The sequence below is a fragment of the Molothrus aeneus genome, chromosome 16, assembly GCF_037042795.1.
Source record: "Molothrus aeneus isolate 106 chromosome 16, BPBGC_Maene_1.0, whole genome shotgun sequence".
In the NCBI taxonomy this organism is placed as follows: domain Eukaryota; kingdom Metazoa; phylum Chordata; class Aves; order Passeriformes; family Icteridae; genus Molothrus; species Molothrus aeneus.
Genome location: NC_089661.1, coordinates 9,977,455 through 10,000,492, shown reverse-complemented (window position 1 = coordinate 10,000,492; position 23,038 = coordinate 9,977,455). Strand labels below are relative to the sequence as shown.

General features: G+C 38.7%; 1 protein-coding gene across 1 annotated transcript in view; it reads right to left on the bottom strand.

Annotated features, from left to right (window-relative positions):
• The window catches only part of TRRAP (transformation/transcription domain associated protein), a 76,431-nt gene that overhangs the window by 3,017 nt on the left and 50,376 nt on the right, over nucleotides 1–23,038 (bottom strand). The window contains exons 58-70 of the mRNA XM_066560671.1: nucleotides 22,629–22,820; nucleotides 20,532–20,727; nucleotides 19,611–19,876; nucleotides 18,813–18,913; nucleotides 16,458–16,659; nucleotides 15,193–15,357; nucleotides 13,162–13,252; nucleotides 11,515–11,714; nucleotides 10,487–10,748; nucleotides 3,753–3,978; nucleotides 3,171–3,388; nucleotides 2,252–2,436; nucleotides 200–403 (exon numbers count right to left, since the gene is read on the bottom strand). Coding sequence (XP_066416768.1) covers nucleotides 200–403; nucleotides 2,252–2,436; nucleotides 3,171–3,388; nucleotides 3,753–3,978; nucleotides 10,487–10,748; nucleotides 11,515–11,714; nucleotides 13,162–13,252; nucleotides 15,193–15,357; nucleotides 16,458–16,659; nucleotides 18,813–18,913; nucleotides 19,611–19,876; nucleotides 20,532–20,727; nucleotides 22,629–22,820 — 2,508 coding nt within the window. The remainder of the gene's footprint in view (nucleotides 1–199; nucleotides 404–2,251; nucleotides 2,437–3,170; nucleotides 3,389–3,752; nucleotides 3,979–10,486; nucleotides 10,749–11,514; nucleotides 11,715–13,161; nucleotides 13,253–15,192; nucleotides 15,358–16,457; nucleotides 16,660–18,812; nucleotides 18,914–19,610; nucleotides 19,877–20,531; nucleotides 20,728–22,628; nucleotides 22,821–23,038) is intronic.

Below are 23,038 nucleotides of genomic sequence, written 5' to 3'. Positions count from 1 at the left end.
CTCTCACCACAAAGGGCAGAGTTGATGTCCATGGGGACTGCAGGTTAAAGTGCTCCCTAAGGGATGTGCTATCACACAGAAATAAAAAGCCAACTGAAATGCACTGTTAGTTATCTGTGTTGAACTTCAGCTCATTTCAAAAGCACAGTGCAAATACCCATCTGATCCAGGCCTAGAGAATGAGCAAACTGAAGCACACCTGGGCAATCTGCAGCATCTCAGGGTTGAGCCTGTTCAAGTGGAAGATGAATTCTGCAAAGCCAATGAGGGCTAACTGGATGGTGAACATCTTCCTGAAGGTCCAGTAATCCGTGGCGTTGGGGAAGGTGTGCAGGGCCCACTCCTTGAGCATGCTGCGAGGCACCATGTTACTCTGCACCTCCTTCAGGATGTCTCTGAGAACCTGCACAGCAAAAGGGTTACTTGGAAAAGGCATTTTTAACGCTCTAAAGCAACTACCAATCTGCTCTTAATTGCTGTATCTCGTTTTAGGAAAAGCAAAAAAAAAAAAATCTACTAAAATATTTAATTACTATAGCATATTCTAGGCCTAATTAGTTAGAAAAAGAAGGATCTGTTCTGTTACACTAGGAAGCATGATAGTCATGTTGACTTCAATTAAAGGGCTGTTAAAGTTTCAAATGTAAGAATTCTGAAAATAGAAACAAATGTTACATAGCACTCCCATTTTTATTTTGTAACAAAGAAAGTCTGAGAATTGTTTAAACTATGTCTGTAATACATATTCACTGTGTATTTTCTAATAGCTGCATTTGGAATGGGACTGGCATTTTATCTATGAATTTGCACTAATCCTAACTAAAAAAAAAAACAACATAAAACCAGCTAATATATCACAACTGGTTGTTTGGTGGAGTTTACAGAAAGAGAAAGAGCTTTGTTCTTTCTGAGTACTTCATTTATTAGGTGAGATTGCCCAACTGCTTCTGTTTGGCTTAGATGAATGGATCCACTGGCAATTTTAAGAGAAATATTAGAAGAACATGGGAAGCCTGCCTCACATATCATGCTGTAGCTGCTTATGTACATTAGAAATGCTGCTTCCCATGCTGTCAATTAATTATTTTTAAAGCACTATACACGAGAGGAAAAAAAAAAATCAATCAGCACCCTGCCTGTTTTCAGTTCCATTTACCCAAAACAATTTCCAGTAATACGAATACAGCTTTTTTAAATAAAATCATTCCAAGATCACCTAAAACTCTGAAGAGATATAGAGTTCTCATAATGCAAAATCAAAATATATGCAAAAAATACAACCACCACCATGCAATGTATATCTGTCTGATATCTATGACATTTACCAACCACACACATCCCTGCTAAGCTGAACTGCCTTTAACACAGGCTCTGCTGAATAGTTCTATTTTCTGTTGAAAACCTTTTAGCAAAGTCCTAGCTTTATATATAACGATAACTTAAATCTGCTACCTCTTTTCTAAACCTCAAATATTCTGTTATTTAGTACATAATGAACTTCCTAAATTCTGAAGAAGTGCTGGGGAAAATTTGCCAAGGCACAGCAGAGTGCTGGGAAAAGCCCTGGATGAAATTTGGCAGGGCAGGGTGCTGGGGAAATCCCTGGATGAAATTGGGCAGCGTAGGGTACTGGGGGAAAGACTTGGATGAAATTGGGTAGGGCAGGGTGCTGGGGACAGCCTTGGATGAAATTGGGCAGGGCAGGGTGCTGGGGAAAGCTGTGGATGAAGTTGCCCAGGGATGGAATTGCCCAGGGCAGGGCAGGGCTCAGGGCACAGCCCTGGATGAAACTGGGCAGGGCAGGGTGCAGAGCTCAGGGCACAGCCCTGGATGGAATTGCCCTGGGCAGGGTGCAGTGCTCAGGGGACAGCCCTGGGTGGAATTGCCCAGGGCACAGCCCTGGATGGAATTGCCCTGGGCAGGGCAGGGTGCAGTGCTCAGGGCACAGCCCTGGATGGAATTGCCCTGGGCAGGGTGCAGTGCTCAGGGCACAGCCCTGGATGGAATTGCCCTGGGCAGGGTGCAGTGCTCAGGGCACAGCCCTGGATGGAATTGCCCTGGGCAGGGTGCAGTGCTCAGGGCACAGCCCTGGATGGAACTGCCCAGGGCAGGGTGCAGTGCTCAGGGCACAGCCCTGGATGGAACTGCCCTGGGCAGGGTGCAGTGCTCAGGGCACAGCCCTGGATGGAACTGCCCAGGGCAGGGTGCAGTGCTCAGGGCACAGCCCTGTGCTAACCCCGTGCTGCAGTACCTGGTGACTGGCCTGCGTGCCCCGAGCCTGCACCGTGGCCAGCCGGTCGTAGTAGCGGGAGATGGGGTTGTCGTGCTCAATGCCCTTCTTGGCGCAGCGCTGTTTGTAGATCTCCACCAGCGACAGCGAGGAGGGGTTGTCCTCCACCAGCCGCATCTGCGGGGACACCGCCACCACCCGCGGCACTGCGCAGGGGGCGGGGCACGGAGAGCAAAGCAAATCTGAGTGCATCAGACACACCGGCCCTTGAAACACAACCCTGATAATCAACTGGAGCCTATCAACAGAAAACTTTAATGCTGTGCTCATAACTAATTTACAAACTCAGGTAAAAAAGAATTACAGTAGGGTTTTTTTAATCTTAACAGAAATATCGATGGTATTTTCAAAAAAATATTGAGCACTCATCATTCTTCCTATTTTTCTTTACCTTCAGGAAAGAGGGTAATACTTTGTTTAGATGAAATTCAGCAGAAAAAAGAAAAATTATTTCTTCTGTGTTATGTGGAAGACGGAAAAAAAATTCAATATTTGTATATCACAACTTGGGGAGCAAAGGTTTTGGTCTGTCCCTCTTCAGTTGTCTCTAAATGTTGTATTTCCTGTTATATTTCCCATACTTCAATGTTGTTGAAGTATGTGTGCCCATTTCCACACCAACAGGCCCAGTGGGCATCTCTGCCTTAAATATTCACAGGTGCACTTGATATCATAAGCAATGCACATAAGCATTTCTAAAATCACCCCAGACCCCACACAATCAGCTGCACTCTTCCAGAGGGGTGCTACAGATCCAGACAAGTCTAATCACCCAGCCAGATGTGAATTTACCTTGTGAATATTCCAAAACCTCCAGCCATCATAACCTTTGAGCACAACTTACATTTAAAAACAATACAGATCTCTCTCCTTGCAGTACCTGTGAAGAACAAATGCCTCTTGGTGGTCTCCTTCCTCTTCTCCAGGCAGGGGTTGAGGAGGCGGAGCAGCTGCAGGACGCGCTCCTCGCGGCGCGACTCGGTCAGGCAGGCGTCGTTCATCACCAGGTAGGGGTAGATCTTCCCGTTGTGCCCGCGGATGTACAGCCTGCGAGCGGCTGTGTTGTGCTTCTGCACGATCTCCACCCTGGGCATGAACCTGCCAGGAGCATTTGGAGAGAGCTTTGTAACTCTTTTGAACAACAGCATCTCTAGTGGTGACAATAAAAGCACAGATCTCAACTTACAGCAAGGTAAAAGAAAACTAAATATGCTCTGAACAACGCAGGTGTTTAGTGATCAAATGTAAAATTATTGAAGGAGGATAAACTAAAAAGGTCTTACACCAAAGCTTGACTATATATCTAATACACATACATAAAATATTTATCTACTATAAAATATCTATCTACTTTTGCAGAGTGGATGGATGGATCCAGATGGATGGATGGATGGATGGAGAAGGCTTTAATTTTCTTCTCTGTTTTCTGAATTACAGCTACCAAAATGGACTTTTAGGTTACCTTGCTATCTTGATGTAGTAATGTGTTGGCTTTGGCATGAGGAATTCTCCAGGTATCTCTACTTCCGCAGTTTGAGCTGAGAAGTTACTTAGAAAGCGGCACTTCTCCTCTATGAGGAAGAACTTTGGAAGCTGCTTAGTTTTGGCCTCCAGAATTTTGATCCATTTCTTTAGTTTGGAGATAAGGTTGTGGAGTTTCATTGATCCTGGAACACTGAAGTCAAAATCTAAAAAAAGAAAGGCAAACAAAAACACATCACCCAATTCAATAGTGCAAACCAAACACACACACCCCCACTAAGCTGAACTGCCTTTAAAAGACAGGCTCTGTTGAATATTTCTGTTTTCTACAGAAAACCTTTTTGCAAAGTCCTAGCATTATACAAATTATTATTAGAACAATAACTTAAACCTGTCAGAATCTACAACCTCTTTTTTGTATACAGCTTCAAAACATTCTGTTATTTAGTATATAACAAACTTCCTAAGATTTTTCTGTTTTAGTCACACAAACATTGTAAAGCATATAGTGAAAAATTTAAATACTATTACTGTATTGAATTCTCTATATACTGCAGCCAGACATACTGCATAGAAAGAAAGCAGCAAAACCCCAAATTATTACATGAGACCACTCAGTGAAAGAGGAAAAGTAGGCTTACTTTATAGCACTATAATTTTCTACCTGTACCATTACAAGTCATTTATTTATTTATTTAAAATCAGCGGAGACTTTTTACTCCTAAAACAAATGAAACAGCCCCAGTTAAGGATACAACACAGAATCCATGAGGAACTGCAGGACAAATAAGAAAATTGTTATTATTACTACTCTCTTCTCAGGTGCAAGAAAATTCTTATTCTTTCCTGTCTTAGACAACAATTGAAAGACATTACAGGAAGAACAGCCACAGCAGCCCAAGAAAAATGACAATATTATGCCAACAGCCTGCTCTTTCCACTGCAATGTCAACAGTACCACAGAGTGAGAATATCTCCTTTAATCCACATGCAGGTGAAGAAGGAACTTTCTCAAGGTCAATATGGACTTCAGTACATTATGCAAGTAATTCTGTAACAGAAATCACTGCAATACTGAGCATTTTCTGGGCCACACCAACACCAGCTTCCCAACACTGCTCTCACTACAGTTTCAGACAAAGCAAATAATAAATAAATAAATGTCTTTGAATTTCCCAAAAGAGGGAAAATGAATAAACCACATACATGAAATGATGGCTCAGCACTTCAGTGCCACAACAATGAAAAATTAAACACACTTGGATAAGAAGACAAACTACTCTCTGTAAACCTCATTAGTTATGGCATCCCAAACTATTCAAGTTAACCAACAGACTTGAATTTTTAACTCATCCTAACTCCCTAGAAGATGCCATTTTAAGCTCAACATGTCTCAAGTGAAAAAGCAACTGAAAAAAAACAGAGAATGACAATTCAGTATTTCTGAGATTTGCAGCTAGAGCAGAACGGAATCTTCAGTATTATTCAACACAATAGAAAATTAAGTCTTAAAAATTAGTTCAAATTTTCTTGCAGAACCTCCATTTCAATATGTTATATATACACTCAATATTTTCCTAAGTTGAAAAGAATACCAAAAGCCAAATAAACATGAGCACTGCTCAGAAAACTTGACCACATAAATATGCTACAAGCATCTGCCTGCAAGTGTGCCAAGAGTGAATTAAGTATGTGCACACAGCAATTGCTGCATTATAAGTTTTTTCAACCACAATTAAACCACTCAAAACTCTGCTTGTCCAAAATACTTACTCCTATAAGCAACTTAAAATATTCATTTAGCCAGCAGAGTTTCTGTCATTCTACACATATACCTTCCTAAATTTTTTTCTTTAAGCCAGGATTCTAATGCCAAAGAAAACAATGTACCTTAGAATTGCTTTCATTTTGCTGTTCTGTTACTTAAATATCAGAGAACATATTACCCAACATATTTCACTGTGCATCCACAATAAACTGATATGCTAAAATCTTTCAGTGAAAGACCTAAGTTTAATAGCCTAAAAGAGAACAAAAAAACAGCACATACAAAACCCTTTCCACTTCTGTAAGAAAAAAGTTTATAATGAAAAATACAGTTTCATATTTATGGATGTAATATTCCCTTTTCTTTTTCTGCCTGCTGTGGGCAGTGCATCTACTGCAATATCACTGTAAAACACTCTTATTAAAATCCCAAGCCTACCCTCTAGTGAGCAGTGGGAGTAAATCATTTCATCAAAGTGACAAAATTATTGCATCATTTATCTCCTGAATCTCTGAAGTGCAGGAAAGTACCCTCAAACTGCAACTAGTTTTTGTACTAATGTGAATCAGCCAAGAGGTAAAAACACACATCAATTTATTTTCCTTACAAAAAAAAAGTCACTCAGTTCACCACAAGAGCAGCTCTAGTTTGCTGAATGCCTGTTTTAGGATTTTTGTTGTTCTTTTGTTTCCCAGTGGCAGATGGGAAACACAGAGAGTTCAATTAGTCTTTCAATTAGTCTCTCTCATGTCACAGAGAGCCATCTGAGAAGAAAAATCACTTCAGCTGGAAGAAAGGGAAATACAAGACCAAACACTATTTGTGAAAAAGTCTCTCTGCTTTGCAGACATCTTAATCTATATAAACAGTAGTTTTGTTTAAAAAAAAAATTCCATTTCTTCCATACTTAGTACTGGACAACACCTTTCTCAAGCTAACACACGCTGCTCTGAAGTACCTCACTACTTGCACCACCTATTTCTATAAAGGATGGGAAGTTTTCCCCCTGATCCTTATAGGGGTTTTCACAGAAGGCCATGGCACAGACTGCAGTGGAAGCAGTTTCCCCTCTCTTCTCAATGCTGCTGAAGTTTCTTGCCACTCTCAATGAAAGGAGAAATGGGGCACAATCTTCTCCCCAGTGAGACAGATCTAAAAAAATCCTGATGCCTCTTAACACACTTTGATTGAAGGCTGTACCATCACTCCTCAGGAAGAAACACCAAAAAATATACTCGAGGTAGCAAAATTAGAGTATCAAACCCTGTGTCTCCCCAGTTCCCTTGACCTACACAACATTGACATGGCATTAAGAAAACAAAGAATACCTCCAAACTAAGACTCCAGAACTATATAAAAAAACCCTTCTGCTACACTGGAAGAAAATAGTTCTGATCAAAGGCAACAGGCTATTAATGCTTTTAGAGCAAGAAACAGTTCATTTGAAGATTTTAAAGATTATTCTGACCATAGGAAAAGCCTGATTCCACTAGAGGTTCACATCCCAAGGGTCTCCAGCTGAAAAGCCAAGGCACTAAACATGTAAAGTGTCCCTGAGGACTGAGTTGTGAGCTTAGCTGCACAGAACAGGACAATTCTTTATGCCCATGACACTGAAGAAGATCCAAGCATTCTCCAAAATTGAAGAGCTGTCTTGTTTTTGAAGATAATATTCAAACATTTATATACTCTACTTCCCAAAACTTCTTTCCAATCTCACAAGAACTTTTGGAAAAAGCCAATAAAGATGAAAAATCTCAGTGAGAGGAAAGCAGAAATGTGAAGCAGAACTTCTGGTTTATCACTCAGCTCCAGAAAACCAAAACTACAGGATACCAAGGTCAAATATCATCCATCTCTTTATCTGGAATTCCTGGATAACATCCTGTTACCTAAAAATTACAATGGAAGCAAAGAAAGAGCTACCAAAGTACATTATGTTCACTCTTGAGCAAAAGGGGAAAAAAAATCCTTTAAAAGGCTGAAAATGCACAGAGCTCTTCCCCCTGCCCCCTCCTAACAGTTCAGAGCCACACTTGGGTTTCAAGAGCTTCCTCCTGACTACAGAGCCACCAGCACAGTGAAGGATTCATTGTGCTGGGGGACAAAGTCTCAAGGAAATTACCATGCCCTTCAAGGGGGTATTTTGGAGCTCTCCATTCATATTCAGCTTGAGAGGAGAGATGGTTGCAGAAAGAAGCTGATCCAAACTCTAAACTATCATCTGTCCACAAAAGGACAATTGAGGCAGCTTTTCTGCAGCTTTCACTGCTGAGAGAGATCTCAAAGGGAGCATTTTTCAGCATTTTCTTTTCTTTGATGTCAAAAGGTTTAGCAGAAAAGGAAAGAACAAAGAACAGATGGTCAAAGAACTATGCATTTGAAGTTCTAGAAAAAAAATTCAAAGTAAAATTTGTTTTTATAATACAACATTAGGATAGATAAACAATCCAGACTGCTACAGACAAAGAATTCAGAATGTATGAAATGGTGTGAGATCTCCAGTGGCTCCAAACAGGAATCAAAATACAACTCTGCTGTTGATGGAAATGATTATGCAACCAAACCCTGCTGAAAGTGTCTATAAACCATAGCTGTCAACATTAATCTGGGAATAATTGACAAAAAGTTTACTCCAAGACAGCTCCTTAGCTTGGACACTTTTGAAATGAAAGGCAACCACTGTAATTATTTGTCCATCATCCAAATGCAACTGATACTGAGAGCAGGAAAAACAAACATGGACATTGTGGTGTGACAGAAGGACAGATCAGACACATTCTACAATTGGTTTCTTGTAATGTTAAAAAACTCTTCAGTTTTCAGTACAGTAATTACAATCCTATTCAGTTATTTGCATATATTTTACTGTTATTGTAAAATCAATAAAACACTCATTTTCATTTTCTGCATAACAAATTAGATTACAGAAATTATTAACTATCCTGATTGGTTTAATTTCTTTTGTTTTCCCACGTTTAATTTGTAAATTTAAACACTGAATGTAATAGATTAAAATAAAATCTAATCCAGCAATGAGAAAAATAATTACATGCATCCTGCAGACATTCATTTTTCATTGTATTGAAAAATAAAACACAAAATCTTCAAAAAAAAGAAAGTAATTACTGTTACTTAACTGAAGTTTACTAAGAAACACTTTGCATTTGATGACTTTACATGATTTTTACGATCAGGCCTATGTCATACTTTGGTTTATATGTTGTTCCATATAATTCTTTAATTAAGAGAAAACATCTGAAAACCTTAACAGCCATTTATATATCACAAAGATATGCAAAAAATAAAAACAGCATAAAAAATACTGGAAATCCTCTCCACTTCTTAACTAAAAATTGTAACTGAATCATAATTAAACTTTCTTAAATGTTTCTCTAGAAATGTTTTAAAATATTACTTCAGATATTGGAGACTGTAGTCTGGCATTCTATTTACTTTTCCTTTACACCTTAGAAACCCCAGAGCTCTCTGATGCTCACAGGAAAGGAAGTAGGAGCTACTGTGACAGACCAAAAATAACTCAAATCCAACCAAGCATATCAACAACACAGCAATAAATAAGGCTATACCTCTGCTGCAATGGAAAGACTGTGAACCATTATTAAAAATCAAAATCAAGTCCAAACTTGTATTTCATGTGGAGCATTTCAGCTGGAAGGGATCTACAACAACCATCCCCAGATCACTGATCCAGGGCTGCTCTCCTCTCTCCATTTACACCTGTACCTGCCATTATTCCTCTGTTCCAGGTACAGAATCCAGCACTTGGACTGGTGAAATTTCACCCCATTAATCATTATCCAACGATTTTTCCCCCCTACTTGCTCCCATTAAAGACACACAAAGTGTTTCTACTTCCATTTCCCTTCCTAGTATACTTCATCCAGTAAAAATTTAATCATATGGTTCAGGACTTTCATTATCTGCTGTCATGCAACTGCTGTGCCTCAGAAAGGACATCGTGCAAAGCATGGCATGCACGAGAAACGTGGGTCACTTCTACAACTCACTCCCTTTCACAGCATTCCCACCAGTTCCCTTCCTTTCACAATATTATCAGCAAAATGCTTGAAAAAACACCTCAAGTCTGCTTGTCAAACACTCTCAGTTACATTTAAAGAAAAGCCAAGGAATTTATTCAAAACTCAAAATTCTGGCAACCCAAAGCACTGATGCCAATCAGTGTCACTTTGTCATGTATGAGCTGCACGGCCTTAACACATTTCACCAAACAAATCAAGCTTGTCAACAAGCTTTTCTTAGAATTTCAAATCAAGATCAGATACTCAAATATGTAACCACTGGTTAAGAGAAAATGAATGAAGGAAAAAAGCTACTTTCCTTAAGTATCTTTTTTTTATTAGGTCTGATTAAAGTTATTGATTCAATTTAACAATGATGTAAATTTGGGTAATAGAATTTTTATAATCTAGTTACCCAAAACACTAAAGTAATCTTACTCATCAGAAGTAGGCTGTTTTGAAAGACTTCACATAAAATCATCAGTTTGGAGTTCTGGGGTGAAAATTTCATTAAATTCTGGCATCATAGAGAGACAGAGATCATTACTGTCCCTCACATACAGCCAGCAGTTCTGTTCAAATTGCAAAAACATTACACTGAAGTAATCTAATTTATCTTTAAACACATATGTAATCAAACCACAGTTTTCAATAATAAAAATACAACAATATATTTATTCTCTAGATTGACGTCTGTTTTCCACTTGAATTACATTTATTGCTGCACAAAAGACAGGAACAAAATTATTTCAGGTTTGCTGAATGACAGAAAAGTGACATTTTCTAAAATTTATATCAGGAAAGATATTGGAATAAAAAAGTAGAATGCCCTCACAGCTGAACTGTGGGGGGAAATTTTCTTGAGATTAAAAGCAATATTTAAAAAAAGTTTCAAACATTTACCTGTTGTAAATTGGCCTTTTAACTTCTGGAACACGGGGTCTTGAGCTGTAGCCTGTGCTCTCCTAGCTAGTGACTCTGAGGCTGCACTAGAAAACATGGTGGACACATTAGAGACATTCTCAAGACCTACTCCAAAGGTGCTGACTAACTTCTTGACAAAATTCAGTGTATGAGGAGTGATTTTGGCATCTGAAACAGCTCCACTTTTCTCAAAGGCAACAGAGTAGCACTTTGCCAAGCCCTGCTGCAATTGTCTGAGCACCTAAGAATGAAAAACAGAAAAAACAAAATAGTCAGGAACATCAGGCCTTCTGATTTGACAACAAATATTCATTCCCACTGCATTTTATATAGTGGAATTATGCTTTCAGAAACATCTGCTTAAAACTCTACTCTTGAACTGCATCAGAGGGTCAATCAGAATGACAGCACTGAATTTCATTAGCATTGCAAACAAACAACAAACTGAGCAGGGGAAATGTTGCCTCACAAAGGACAATTTGCTCTTTCAACAGCAGGTAACTTTTAGATTTCATATTTTGAGATATAAGAAAAAAAGGTGATGTTAGGAAACCTTGAAATAAGCACTGTGCTAGGCAGACAGAACAGTAGTCCAACTCTTTGAGAGGCAAGGAACAGCAGAGTGGCAGGTCCATCTGCTCTCTGTTGCAATGCAAATTTCAGGTAATAATCACCACCTGTCACAGACCACCAGATCAAGAAGGAAACTGGTATCTCTGAGACTTAATGTGAAAATATACATTTCCAGTTAGTATGAGCAACAGCTCAAATCCTAGAGGCATTCATCACATTAACAGTTCTGCAAAACCCCTGTACTGCTTCCAGAAATAACCAAAATCCTGAAACTCCAATCAGAACAGTCAGTTCTACAAACATCAGTTTATTAATCAAAACAAACAGTTATGCTTTGATGTTTAAAATTAATTCTGGGTAAATATTTTGCAGTTAACTTTCCCTTACACTTTCCCAATCCATACATTCATTCAAGGTGCATTGAAGCCAAATACCTCCTCATGCCAATTCTCTCTGAACCAGACCATCTGATCCACAATGCCTTCCAGAGAGGACAGAAGGGTTGGATGCAATTCCCTCTGCATGTGCATGATCCTGCTGCATCTCCACATTGGGGCAGTGGCTCTGATGGGCCCGGGGTCTGAGGCAGAGTGGGACTGATTTCCAACTGAACTAGGCTGCTGCTGGCCTGAATCTGGAAAGTGAACATTAAAAAGGAAATAAGAATGACCTGTCATGAACTTGATATGTGTCTCTTTGAAATAAAATAAATTGTTCCAATATTTGGTTTGAGATTTACATTAAATATTAATTATGTATTCCTGAGTTTCAGAAAGAATTTTTTTAGAAAGAAAATTGGGGTTTTTTAGAGAAAACTCTGCACCAAATGCTATTTAGTGGTACGGACTTGCCAACATTTAAGCAAAATAAACACACTTCAAAAACACATAGGAGTGTAGCTTTTACATCACCAACCTAAACTCTTGAAGTAACAGACATTGTTTCATATTCAAATTATTTGAATTATGGGCCATTTTTTCCCTCCCGTTTTGGGGAGACCTTTCACACATAACTAAAGAATAAATGTGTTGATGCCAACAACAGAAACTGTCATAGTCTGTATCTTTTAGCACAAACCATCTCTAGCATGACAACTCCATCAGACAGTGATTAAGCAGTTGTGCTTTATCAGATGACCCCCAATAACTCACACAACCCACCCACCCAGCAGTGGTTTTTAGCAGAACCTACAGGGAAATATTTTAATATTGCTGAAAAAGAATAAATTATGAGGGTATGTGGGCATCTCTTTCTGCAAAAGAGTACACAAACAAAAATAAAACATTATTTAATTAGTGCCCTTTCAATTTTATACAGAAGTTTAGAGAACTAATTCCCAAATGGAAAGGGCAATTAAATAAACAATGTACTTTGTAATAAAGAACACAGAAACTGAAATGAGAGTTCTTCAAGTAGCTCTCCCAGGATTCCCAGGAAATTATGTGGGACAAAAGAACAACTAAATTCTGTGGAATCATTTGACATAACTATTCCAGATGTGATTTGTTCTTGGGAAAACAGTTGTTGTGCAAGTTGCTGAATGCTTTTCCCATTTCCCAAACATTTCTCAAAGCCAACATTGCTTTTATGAGCATTGAGATGCTCATTTTACTTGAAAATTCACCATAAGAAGTTATTATGGAGATACAATTTTTTAAGGTTAAGTGTGGCCCCTAAATGTTGCATGGTTCATGCTTCCAATGAAAATTAGTCTAGAGAATCTTAAAAACCTGTGACATTCTCCTGTATTTATAAACCACGAATTTTCTACTTCTCCACAAATTTATCAAGAAAAACATCCAGTAAAGAACATGTGATTCTCAAAAATTAGGGTGATATGAGAATGAAAGAGATGAAACTCCTCTTGGTGAGTATTTTATCCAAGAAAATTCAAGACATCTCAAGCCATCTGCACGTTTAACTCCACAGAAACAAATCAATGCAAGCAGAGCTTATCAAGAGTTTTCTTCCTTAGCCTTGTTAAGTTGGTATGTTTTCTGGAGAATCTGTTTTCTCTGTAATATCCAGTGAAACAATTAAGTTCCAAAGAGCCCAAACAATTCCGTGAGGACCAAACTCACCGCTCTTGTAGCGCTCTCGCTGTTCTATCTTCAAGGTCAAATAGAGGGTCCTGATAGGGAAATAAACAGCCTGGGGATAGACTCTTCCCACCTATTTGGAGATACACGTTTCTCAGTTAAGGAATACTGACTACAGATCACATCAACACACACAGATTCTCTTGTAAATGAGTCCAATTCAGGAATAATCAGCTCTTTGTGTTAAATAACAGCTTATGGAAATTAAAGATTCTTTCAGTAACAGGAACCTGAAGAGGATGAATTGGTAGCTCCCTGCACACACTGTTAAGACATTACCTAATTAGGGTTTCCAGATCATATTGCCTAATAAACCTGAAAGCAGCATAATGTCAGAGCTCCAGCTGGGCCAGCTCAAAGATCTTACTCATGTGCATAATGGAAGAAAAACAGACATGATGACAGCAGTTGGTCTTTAAATTAGGCCACAATTCCCAGCAAGCCCCACCATACTTGATAAGAAAGCCCATTAGAGAGTAACTTTACTCCACCTAATTGTGGCACTTAATGTAAGGGGATACCAACTGCACCCAAAAATAAAACCAGGATTTTATGGCTTCCATTAAAAAAAACAACCCTAAAGAGATGTTGACATTCAACATCCCATTTAAATCTGTAAATCTCAGTATCTATTAAAGGAAGGAAACCATGTGTCTACTACCTGCAGTAGAGCACATCTTAAGACATCATTTGAAGCCTCTTCAGCCACAATTTTACTAAATCATAGATCCTTCTCCACCTAAATGGATATATGGTAAGTGGTGGAAATGTAGCAATGGGATTGAAGCCTTCAGTAATCTGATACTTAACCTGACACACACATGCTACATGCTGTAACTCAAAAAGCTACTTGAAGAGAATTGTGGAGTTTTAAAACAGTAACACAGAAAATATGGTATTTTTTGATTTCATATTTTTTCTATGTACCTAAAGTTTAAAGGTAAGACAAACAGAAGTATCTGTGATATTTACAAGTCTAAGCTCCAACTAGTGTATGACTTCTGAGCAAACACTCACTTCTACAAATTTTATACAGATGCCAACAAACAATGTGTCTACAAAGTGATGAAATGAGCATTTTCTGCCAGAAGACAGTAGAGCACACTGGTGTTGCCAGACAATACCAAGCAACACCCATCAAAGTTTGCCTTACCTACTTTGGCATCTTAAGCTGCTTGGCAGCATGGTCTCCAAAGTTACATTTTAATTTTATGAAGAGGGAGGGAAGGGAACATGAGCACCTCTGCACATACAGATTGTGCATATCCAGAGCTGTGTACAGCCATGCCAACACAAATGGACATTCTCTAGCTACAAAAACTCACATTCTTAGAGGCCTGAAAGAGCAAAGACAGGGGACAGGATAAAAGGAGCTCAATCTCACAGGACAGAATACCCTGAACTGGAAGAGACCTGCCTGGTCAGTAAGTTCATAACTCAAAAACCAAGAGGGGAGGGAAAGAAAGGAGTTCTGTGAGGAATTCAGCACAATGGTTGTCCTGTGCCGGTTTCCAGGAAACAGTGGAGCAGTGCAGGCCTGGAATTCAGGTATTATGAGAACTTCCCATGGCCAGCTGTGCATTAATGGAACTTCACTGTTTTATATCAACCTGAATGAACAAACGCCAAAACACTTCCAGACAGAATTTGCCCTTAAGCTACTAAAGCTAACCAATCTTTACTCCTACATTACAAGCATTTTTAACTATGTATTTTATGTGTTCTATACCATTCACAAAAATACATTAAATAGAATTCCAGAGGGAGAGCTAAAATGCCTTATGCAAATAAGGATACAATTTCACTGGATTTAATCTCACTGAGTAAAACTCACTTTGAAATTTAAAATATCCTGCTTAAAGGCAGAAATTACCATTTTTTAACACATCAACAGTTGCAAACAATACCATTCGTAAAGCTTGGCATTTTTGTAATTTGGTTCAAATAATATTCATGTGTCACCTCACAAATGAAGATTACAGACAAAAAGGAATTAGAGATTATCTTCAGTACCTGACTGATGAGGTTGAGGAGGAGTTTGCCCTCTGAGCCAACCAGGCACGTCAGCAGCTGTGGGATCCAGGCCAGCCACTGGATGGGTGGGACACCAATACAATACTTGTCCACTGCATCTGCCAAGGTGTTCTTATCATCATCAAAACTCAGCAGCCAAAGAACCTAGGAGAGAATTTCAAGAGGATCTCTCAGTGCTTAAATTTAATACACATCAATCATTACGATGCACAAAAGCAGAAATATTTTATTAATATGACTGTGGAGTCCCTGAAAGTTTTAAAGCTGCCTCAGAGACAAGAACTTACAATCATTGTACCTGGCCAATGCTATTTTTTCTTCAGAAATAATATTTAAAGGATGTAAAAACTAAATGTAAGTGTACTCCTTACTATGAAGACAGAAAAGAGCAAATGAATATGACTGCATTCCAGAAATTCTTTGGGGTTTTGGCTGGGGGTGTGGATAAAAATTTAAGCAATTTTATAGAACCTAAAATATGCAACTCAGATAAATGAACCTTGATACAGGAAGTTGATTATTTCTTTGGGTGTTCTTAATTATTTTAACTGTCCACCCCTAGTTTAATTTAAATTAAATATATTAAACATTGACTAAAAATCATTAACTATTATGCAACCAGACGGGGAGAATAATAAACTTCAGAGTGCTGTTGAGGCCACCTTTTTAATCTCAGACAATATTTTCTGTGTTTGTTTCATGGTCAGAACAGATTGTCTTCCCTGGTCTGGTACAATTTTTCAATTTTCTTCATGAGAGAGATTAAATATCCCCAAAGTGAGAAACATACAACACAAATAGCTTTATTTGCCAAAATTTTGCTGAATTTCAGAGTAAAACTGTACAGAAAATGCTTTTCTAGAATAAAATGTAATACTTAGGTAAACATCAATATTATTTATCCATAGTAATGATAAACAGACCTCAAATTATGTTACTTTTTAAAAGACCAATGGATGCTTTTTTTCAAGTAAGGAAATTTTCTAAGTAGTAGAAATGCTGAATGTGGTTTGTCCTTTTCCTCCTACAGAAAGGTTCCACATCTAAAGGAAAATCCAGACATCCCACTGACATAAAAAACCCCGAAATGAGTTATGAGCAACCACACACAGCCCCTCCATCTAAATTAAGGCTTTCCCTCAGTAACCCTTCCTCTAATTGCAAAAACTTGAGCACTGAACATCCTCCCAGCCCTTCCTAAGGGGGCGAAGCTCTGGGTGTTGTTCTAACCCCCCAGCCCTCACCTTTGCTAAGTATTTCCTGGATTTGCTCTCGTTCTGGTGGCGGCAGGCGTGCAGGTAGCAGGTGATGGCAGACACCCCCAGGTGCAGCTGCCTCTCCTTCACAAAGATGTTCTCCAGGTAATCCCCCCACATGGCCCACGCCTTCACCAGCACATCGTGCATTTGCACAGCTGCAGAAAAAGCCTTGTTTGCTTCCTCAGACCTGCATGGTGACAAGTAGGAATATGAGTTTTATATGATTTAGTAGCTGTTTGCTGGTGTAAGTCAGATTTCTGATAGGGCAAGCAATTAGTTTCTTAATACTCAGTGATACCTTTTAATAATGTCCCTTACAACTGTTTTGTCATTGCTTTCCTTGCAGTTCAGCACCACAAATGCTTCATCATGAAAACAGTCTCATAAGTGTTAAAAATCTCACATACTCCCTTAAAAAAAATAAAAAAATCTCCCAGGGCACTGCAGTGGAAACCCAAGCAGTGAAACTGGGACAAAGAAGAGCAAATAATAACACAAGGGGAGTGAAGCAAAATCATTTAAACATGCTGCTCCACTGGGCAGAAAAGGAGTAAAGCAATGTTGGGAACATGTTATTTAAGTTATCTTTTAGAGGAAGGCATCTTACTTAACTCCTTTTCCAGAGAAGTCATGAAAAATTTAACACCCAACATTTTCTGGAAACAGTCAGGTCCTCATCCCAACAGCTGCAATAGTTTATTTTTTTCAACAGGAAAAGTGAAGGAATTTGAAGGTTAATCACACAGTTCTGGGTAACCAAAAGATTATTTGTTTGTTACTTCTGAGGTTTTCTCCATGTTTCCCCAAGTGTCACAAGTCCAAAATTTGGCATGATTGATCCCAATATATATACAGCCCTTGAATCTATGTTAGTTCTTAGGCATAAAAATAAAGGATGAAAAAACTCACATAAGCATTATCAAAATAAAGAAATTTAAAGTTTTTCAAGACTCTTTATGAACAGCAAGAGCTTCACTTCTCCCTTGCAGAATAAGCATTGAAATAACCAATATCAAAGTAACCTAATGCTTGTTTGACTCATTTTTTTAAATTACTTGTAATATATTTTTAACATAACAATATTAGCTTGGAGGATTATCATACTAAATTAAGTACCAGCTACTGAGGCATAGCTCTAAAAAGGAAAACAGCTTTGTCTGTCATGTGTTAGTTTTTTGCTACATTAATGTCCTTGCTTTCAGAAGCTCCCTGCACCCTGGATGAAGGTTTGAAGTGAGCCAGGCCAGCAGCAGCCTGATGGATGACTTTGTATCACTACTGCTCCTTTATAAAAAAGGAACTTCTCTGTCCGTTTTTCTTTCTCCCACTCTACAATCCATCACTCTTGACACCTGAGGTGTTTTTTTTAAAATGGTTTCTATCACCTTGCCCAGCCAATGAGCAGCACAGGAGGATGCAGGAGCAGAGGTGACCTTTAACTTCAGTTTCTTTGACACACAGGTAATCAATCAGCAGTCCCATTTTCAGTTCAACACTGCCACTGGTCCTGACTAAAACCTTCCTAAATTCCTGACCTCAACTGTAGTGCTAAAAAATGCTTGTGTGGTTTTTGGTAAGATTAAGAAATTGTAAGTACATCAGAACCACATTTTTAAACAGAAACCTTTATCCATTTAATCCTGAAGGAACAGAGACAATTTTCTGCAAGAATTTTTAAAAATTTAACAATATGGGGGAGGTACACTTTCTTCTCTTTACATCTCAACTACAATTAAGCCAGTGACCATATAAAAGCCCACTGTACTTTCCATTCAAGTAATTGCATTCTGCCTACATAAAATTCTCTCTTGTATCCACAGAAGAAGATATTCATAATTTCCTGACTTGAATTGCTATGTGAGGTTGCAGTGTACAGCTTGAGACCTGATGGATTTCATCCTATAAGTGGCCACAATGCAGTGGTAAAGGAATTACTCCACCCATATGTAACACATAACAAAATTGTCATTAAATCCCATGCCCACTAAGTGCTCTTGAAATCTGAAGGGGTTTTTTTGGCATTACCAAACAAAATTTGATTGATGAGCTATTTATTTATTGAATTAAAGAGAGATCTTCCTCAGAATAGTAAATGCCTGTCAGTGCAAAGCAAAACCATTACTACTTCTGTCCTACAAGGTTTCAATATAGGACCAATCATTAAATCTCCAAACTGCAAAGGAACTCTCACAGATACTTTTACTTTCTTACACAGCAGTGAGAAATTTTAGGCTGGTATAAAGATAGGGAATGGCTTTTCTGCTCAAATACGCTGTTGAATACTTCAACTGCATTTTTTTTCAGATGTGTGCTAGTACCTCTTGCAGCCAGCATACTCACTTGTTAATCTGTGCCAAGAACATTCCCTTTAAAGCATAAAACTCTGCAGTCATCTCCTTGGTGAAGTACTTCAGATTGGTTGATTCAATAACTTCAAGACCCTGTTAAAAAAGCCTTAGTGAGAAAAGTCTTTTAAAAGGGAAGTTAAGGGAAGTTTGTTAAATGAAAGTGCAATAAAACAACAGCCAAAATATTCTCTTGAAATTTAAATAGCATGACTTTCAAATATTTCATTCTCATTTTAAAAAATACAGACTGACAATTTTAAGTTTCCACTGGCCTATGCAAACCAAATACTACAGACAATATTTAGCAGGTTATCTTCCCACCTTGTTTATGTTATACTTATGTTATATTACAAGGTTCATTTGCTGGTCAACCACATGCCAGTGGGTTTTGCCTAAAATCACACTTTTTCCTTTTCAACACATACAATTTTACTTCAGTTTGACAACATCCATCTCTCACGAGTCAGACACAGTGTTGTTTTTCTCCATTACAAATAATGCCATTTTTAAAGTCCTTCCATTTATACATCTTGTACGATTTCAAAAAACCTTCTCCCACTTTACTTCTGGGTCAGATAATTTTTAATATATTCACAGTGCCCAGTTCACAGAGGACATTAACTGCTTTGGATTGCCAGCATGACTCAAAACAACACTGCCTGCAGGGTATAACATGGCCAAGGCAACCCAGCCCCTGCTCTGGATACTGGCAGCTTGTTTAGATCAATGCATCTGATGGCTCGTGGGGTTACAGGACCCGACAACAGCTTCAGGAGCAAAGCTGCCCTACCTGCATGCACTCGTTTTTGCCCATGACTCCAGCCAGCTGCAGGTAGCACTTGACCTGCTGCCGGATCTTCTGGAAGCAGTCCACGATGGGCACGGTGGGGATGGTGTGGATGCGGCTCAGGATGTCCAGGGCCACGTTGACCAGCCCCTGCTTGCGCGCGATCTTCCCGTACTGGATGATGGCCGAGGCCGAGGCGTGGACGCCCAGCATGGCGTTGTTGGAGCTGGGGTCGTGCTGGGAGCTGTTCTCATAGGCAGTCACAATGGCTGGGAAGGCAAGGTGAAACGTTTGCCATTGGAAATGGTGTTACACAGGGGGCAGCGCCTTACACAGCAACACACATGACTTAAGATGGGGATGACTTCAGATAATCAAACATTTCAATGAAAAATGAATAAAAGCTACAATTCACCAAAATCAAGCCACCAAGAACTTATGTGTTTGTTATGCATTCACATTCTCTGAAAAATCCCTTTGCCCAGGATTTTTCTCCTGGGAAGCTGAAAAAGCCTCAGAAAAAGGAAAACAATTCTTATCTCATTTGCTTCTCCTGTGTTGTGCTCATGTGGAATGTGTTTGGAGATTGTTTACCCACAGGTGATTGTTTCTTTGGATTCCAGTGTGAGTTATTTTGACTCATTGGCCAATCAGGGCCAAGCTGCGTCAGGACTCTGGAGAGAGCCACGAGTTTTCTTTATTATCTTTTCACCATTCTGTAAGTATCCTTTCTGTATTCTTTAGTATAGTATAGTATTCTTTAATATAATATAATATAATATAATATCATAAAATAATAAATTTGCTTTCTGAGAACATGGCGTCAGATTCATCATTCCTCCCTGCCATGGGGATCCCTGCAAATACAATATGTGTTGTCTGGAAAATTGTATGACAAATGCATGCTGGACCAGGCAGACTTACCCTGGTAATGATGCTGTCTCCACATGAAAATGCTGCTCCAGTGGGATAAATCATCTGACACAATAGGTAACCTGTTCCTCCAAGTCTTGACAACAGTCTTCATATCATGTAAGCTGTTGTTCCTCCCCAGATTAGTTGGTTGCAGTCCTGCGTTTATTTGGGCTGCTTCCTGAAGTTCAATTATTTGCTGTGCTGCCTAGAAAACATAATCAATATAAATAAGGAACAAACAGAAGATGGCAGCAGTCTCGAACCCCCTAAAGGAACTAGACAGTTTGTTAAAACTTCGACCACCTGAATAAAAGGCCCACAAACTTTAATGGAATTTAATTACCTGTAGTACAATAAAACCAGTGTATATTCTCTAAGCTACCACTTGGCAGATAACAGTTGTATTCACTGTTAATCAACCAAATGAGATAACTATGTGAGAAAAAAAAAAGGCAGTCCAAATTTATAGAGTGAAATCTCTTGAAACAAAATAAATTAAAGTAATATTTTCCTACAATCATCTCCGTATCAGCTCTCACAATAGCTTAACCTTCATCCCACACCCATTCATCACATAAATTTAATTTTCTCATGGGTATTTAATCACATACTATCTGATATTTAAAAAAAAAAAGTAATTACTGCAGTGCAAATTCGAGGCTGCATTTGTACCTCTGTCAGTCACTGACTAATTTATCATTTCTTCACGAGGGATATATACATATTAGATTGTTTTAAAAGCTTGTTTTAATTGATATCTGAAAGCACTTAAATACTTTATTTAGCAATATTAATCTTTTCCTGCTGCAGATGCTGCCATTCCTGAGTAGGGGAGGGGGGCAATTTGAAATATAGGTGAAATCTTAGCAGGAAGGAATTACATTCATTGAGAAGCCATCTAATGGTATTGTGTGAGCTCACAAATTGTACTTATTTACTTGATAACTTCTTCTGAATATGGAGAAAAATTCCATATTCATTCACTTTATCTGATGCATCAATTTATATTATAAAAATTCAAAGGTATGAGTTGCTGTGTGAGCTCTACCCACAGGACCAATTATTTTATAGAGGTCACTTCATATATGGTGTAGATTGGTTATGAATCACACACACAGAATGAAACCACTGATCTTCAACAGAATCACAGAGGCCTCTGTATCAAAGAGAACTCAAAGCAAAGTCCTCTGCACTTCCACAGACAGGGCTCACTCAGTGTCAGATCTCTGAGCAATGGCCCATCAAGAAATCATCCATTATGAAAACTAAGCTATTCCACAATTTCTCCCCTGGAGATGAAAGGTTCCCTCCACAGGAACAAGAGCTTTGTCAGGTATATATTTATAGGGTACCTAAACAGGGACAAAGCCTAAATGTCAAATGAATGGAATGTTTTGCCTAAATCCCACACTGCCAAGCCCAGCACGATCCTGCCTCAGCCCCACTTCCACACTGGTTCCACACACATCAGAGGAGACAAGGTTCATTTTTAAGAATCTTCTGAAAGTAACTCTAGGCCAAATCAGATTTTTAAAAGATGGATTTAGGTATCTACTTCTGTTTGATTATACTTGCAAATAAAACATCTACTCTCAAAAATTCTTCTCTTGCAGTTGAAAATTAGTTATTTACATGATTAAATCATGGAGAAAACAACAGGGCGCTGATATTTTATACATTTCAAAAGGAAACAGAAATCCATTTTTGTTATGGTAAAATGTGGGTGAAAGTTTCAAAGGACACCACCATTTGTTTCTCACCATGTAATACACATTATTTCATTTCACATAATAGTTAAACTACATATTCCATACAATCAGAATTGTACCAGGTGCTTCCCAAAAATATTTCTGGAGATCTGAAAAAAGGTGAGTTTAATCACTTACAAGCTCTTCCTGATTAGCAACAAGTACTTTGAAGAAACAGAAAGACACATTCTGCAACTTCAAAAAAAGAAATGCCATGATACAAAAACTATCAGCACTAAATACATATATATATATATATATATATATGATATACACTAAAATATTTCACACTTGCAGCTACCAACAGTTCTGAGACCTGCTGCTGAAGGACACCTGGAGCTAAGAGCTCTGCTGTTACCTGGAGCAGGGGGGTGTGGACGTGGGACACGACGTGGGGCAGGCGCCGCCACTCGCGGATAGCCAGGCTGCTCGCCATCTCCACCAGGCGCTCGATGAAGTTCAGCTGCTGCTCCTCGGGGTGGCAGATGGCCAGGTACCCCCTGTACATGTTCACCTTCCAGGCCATCTCCTTTGGACAACTCAGCTCCACCTGGTCATGGAATAGGAAAAACATCCAGTAAAGATCGTTCCTACTCAAACAGGTAATTTTTTTAAGCTTTCTTAAATAAACAACTTTGATGTTTTAAAAATAATCTCGTTTCTTAAAAACATCTGATTGAAGTACTAACATTTATGTCACTAGAGGAGTTTCAGCTCTCCTAAAGTTACTGGCAAGGGCAGGCTAGCACATGAATTGCAATTCAGCAC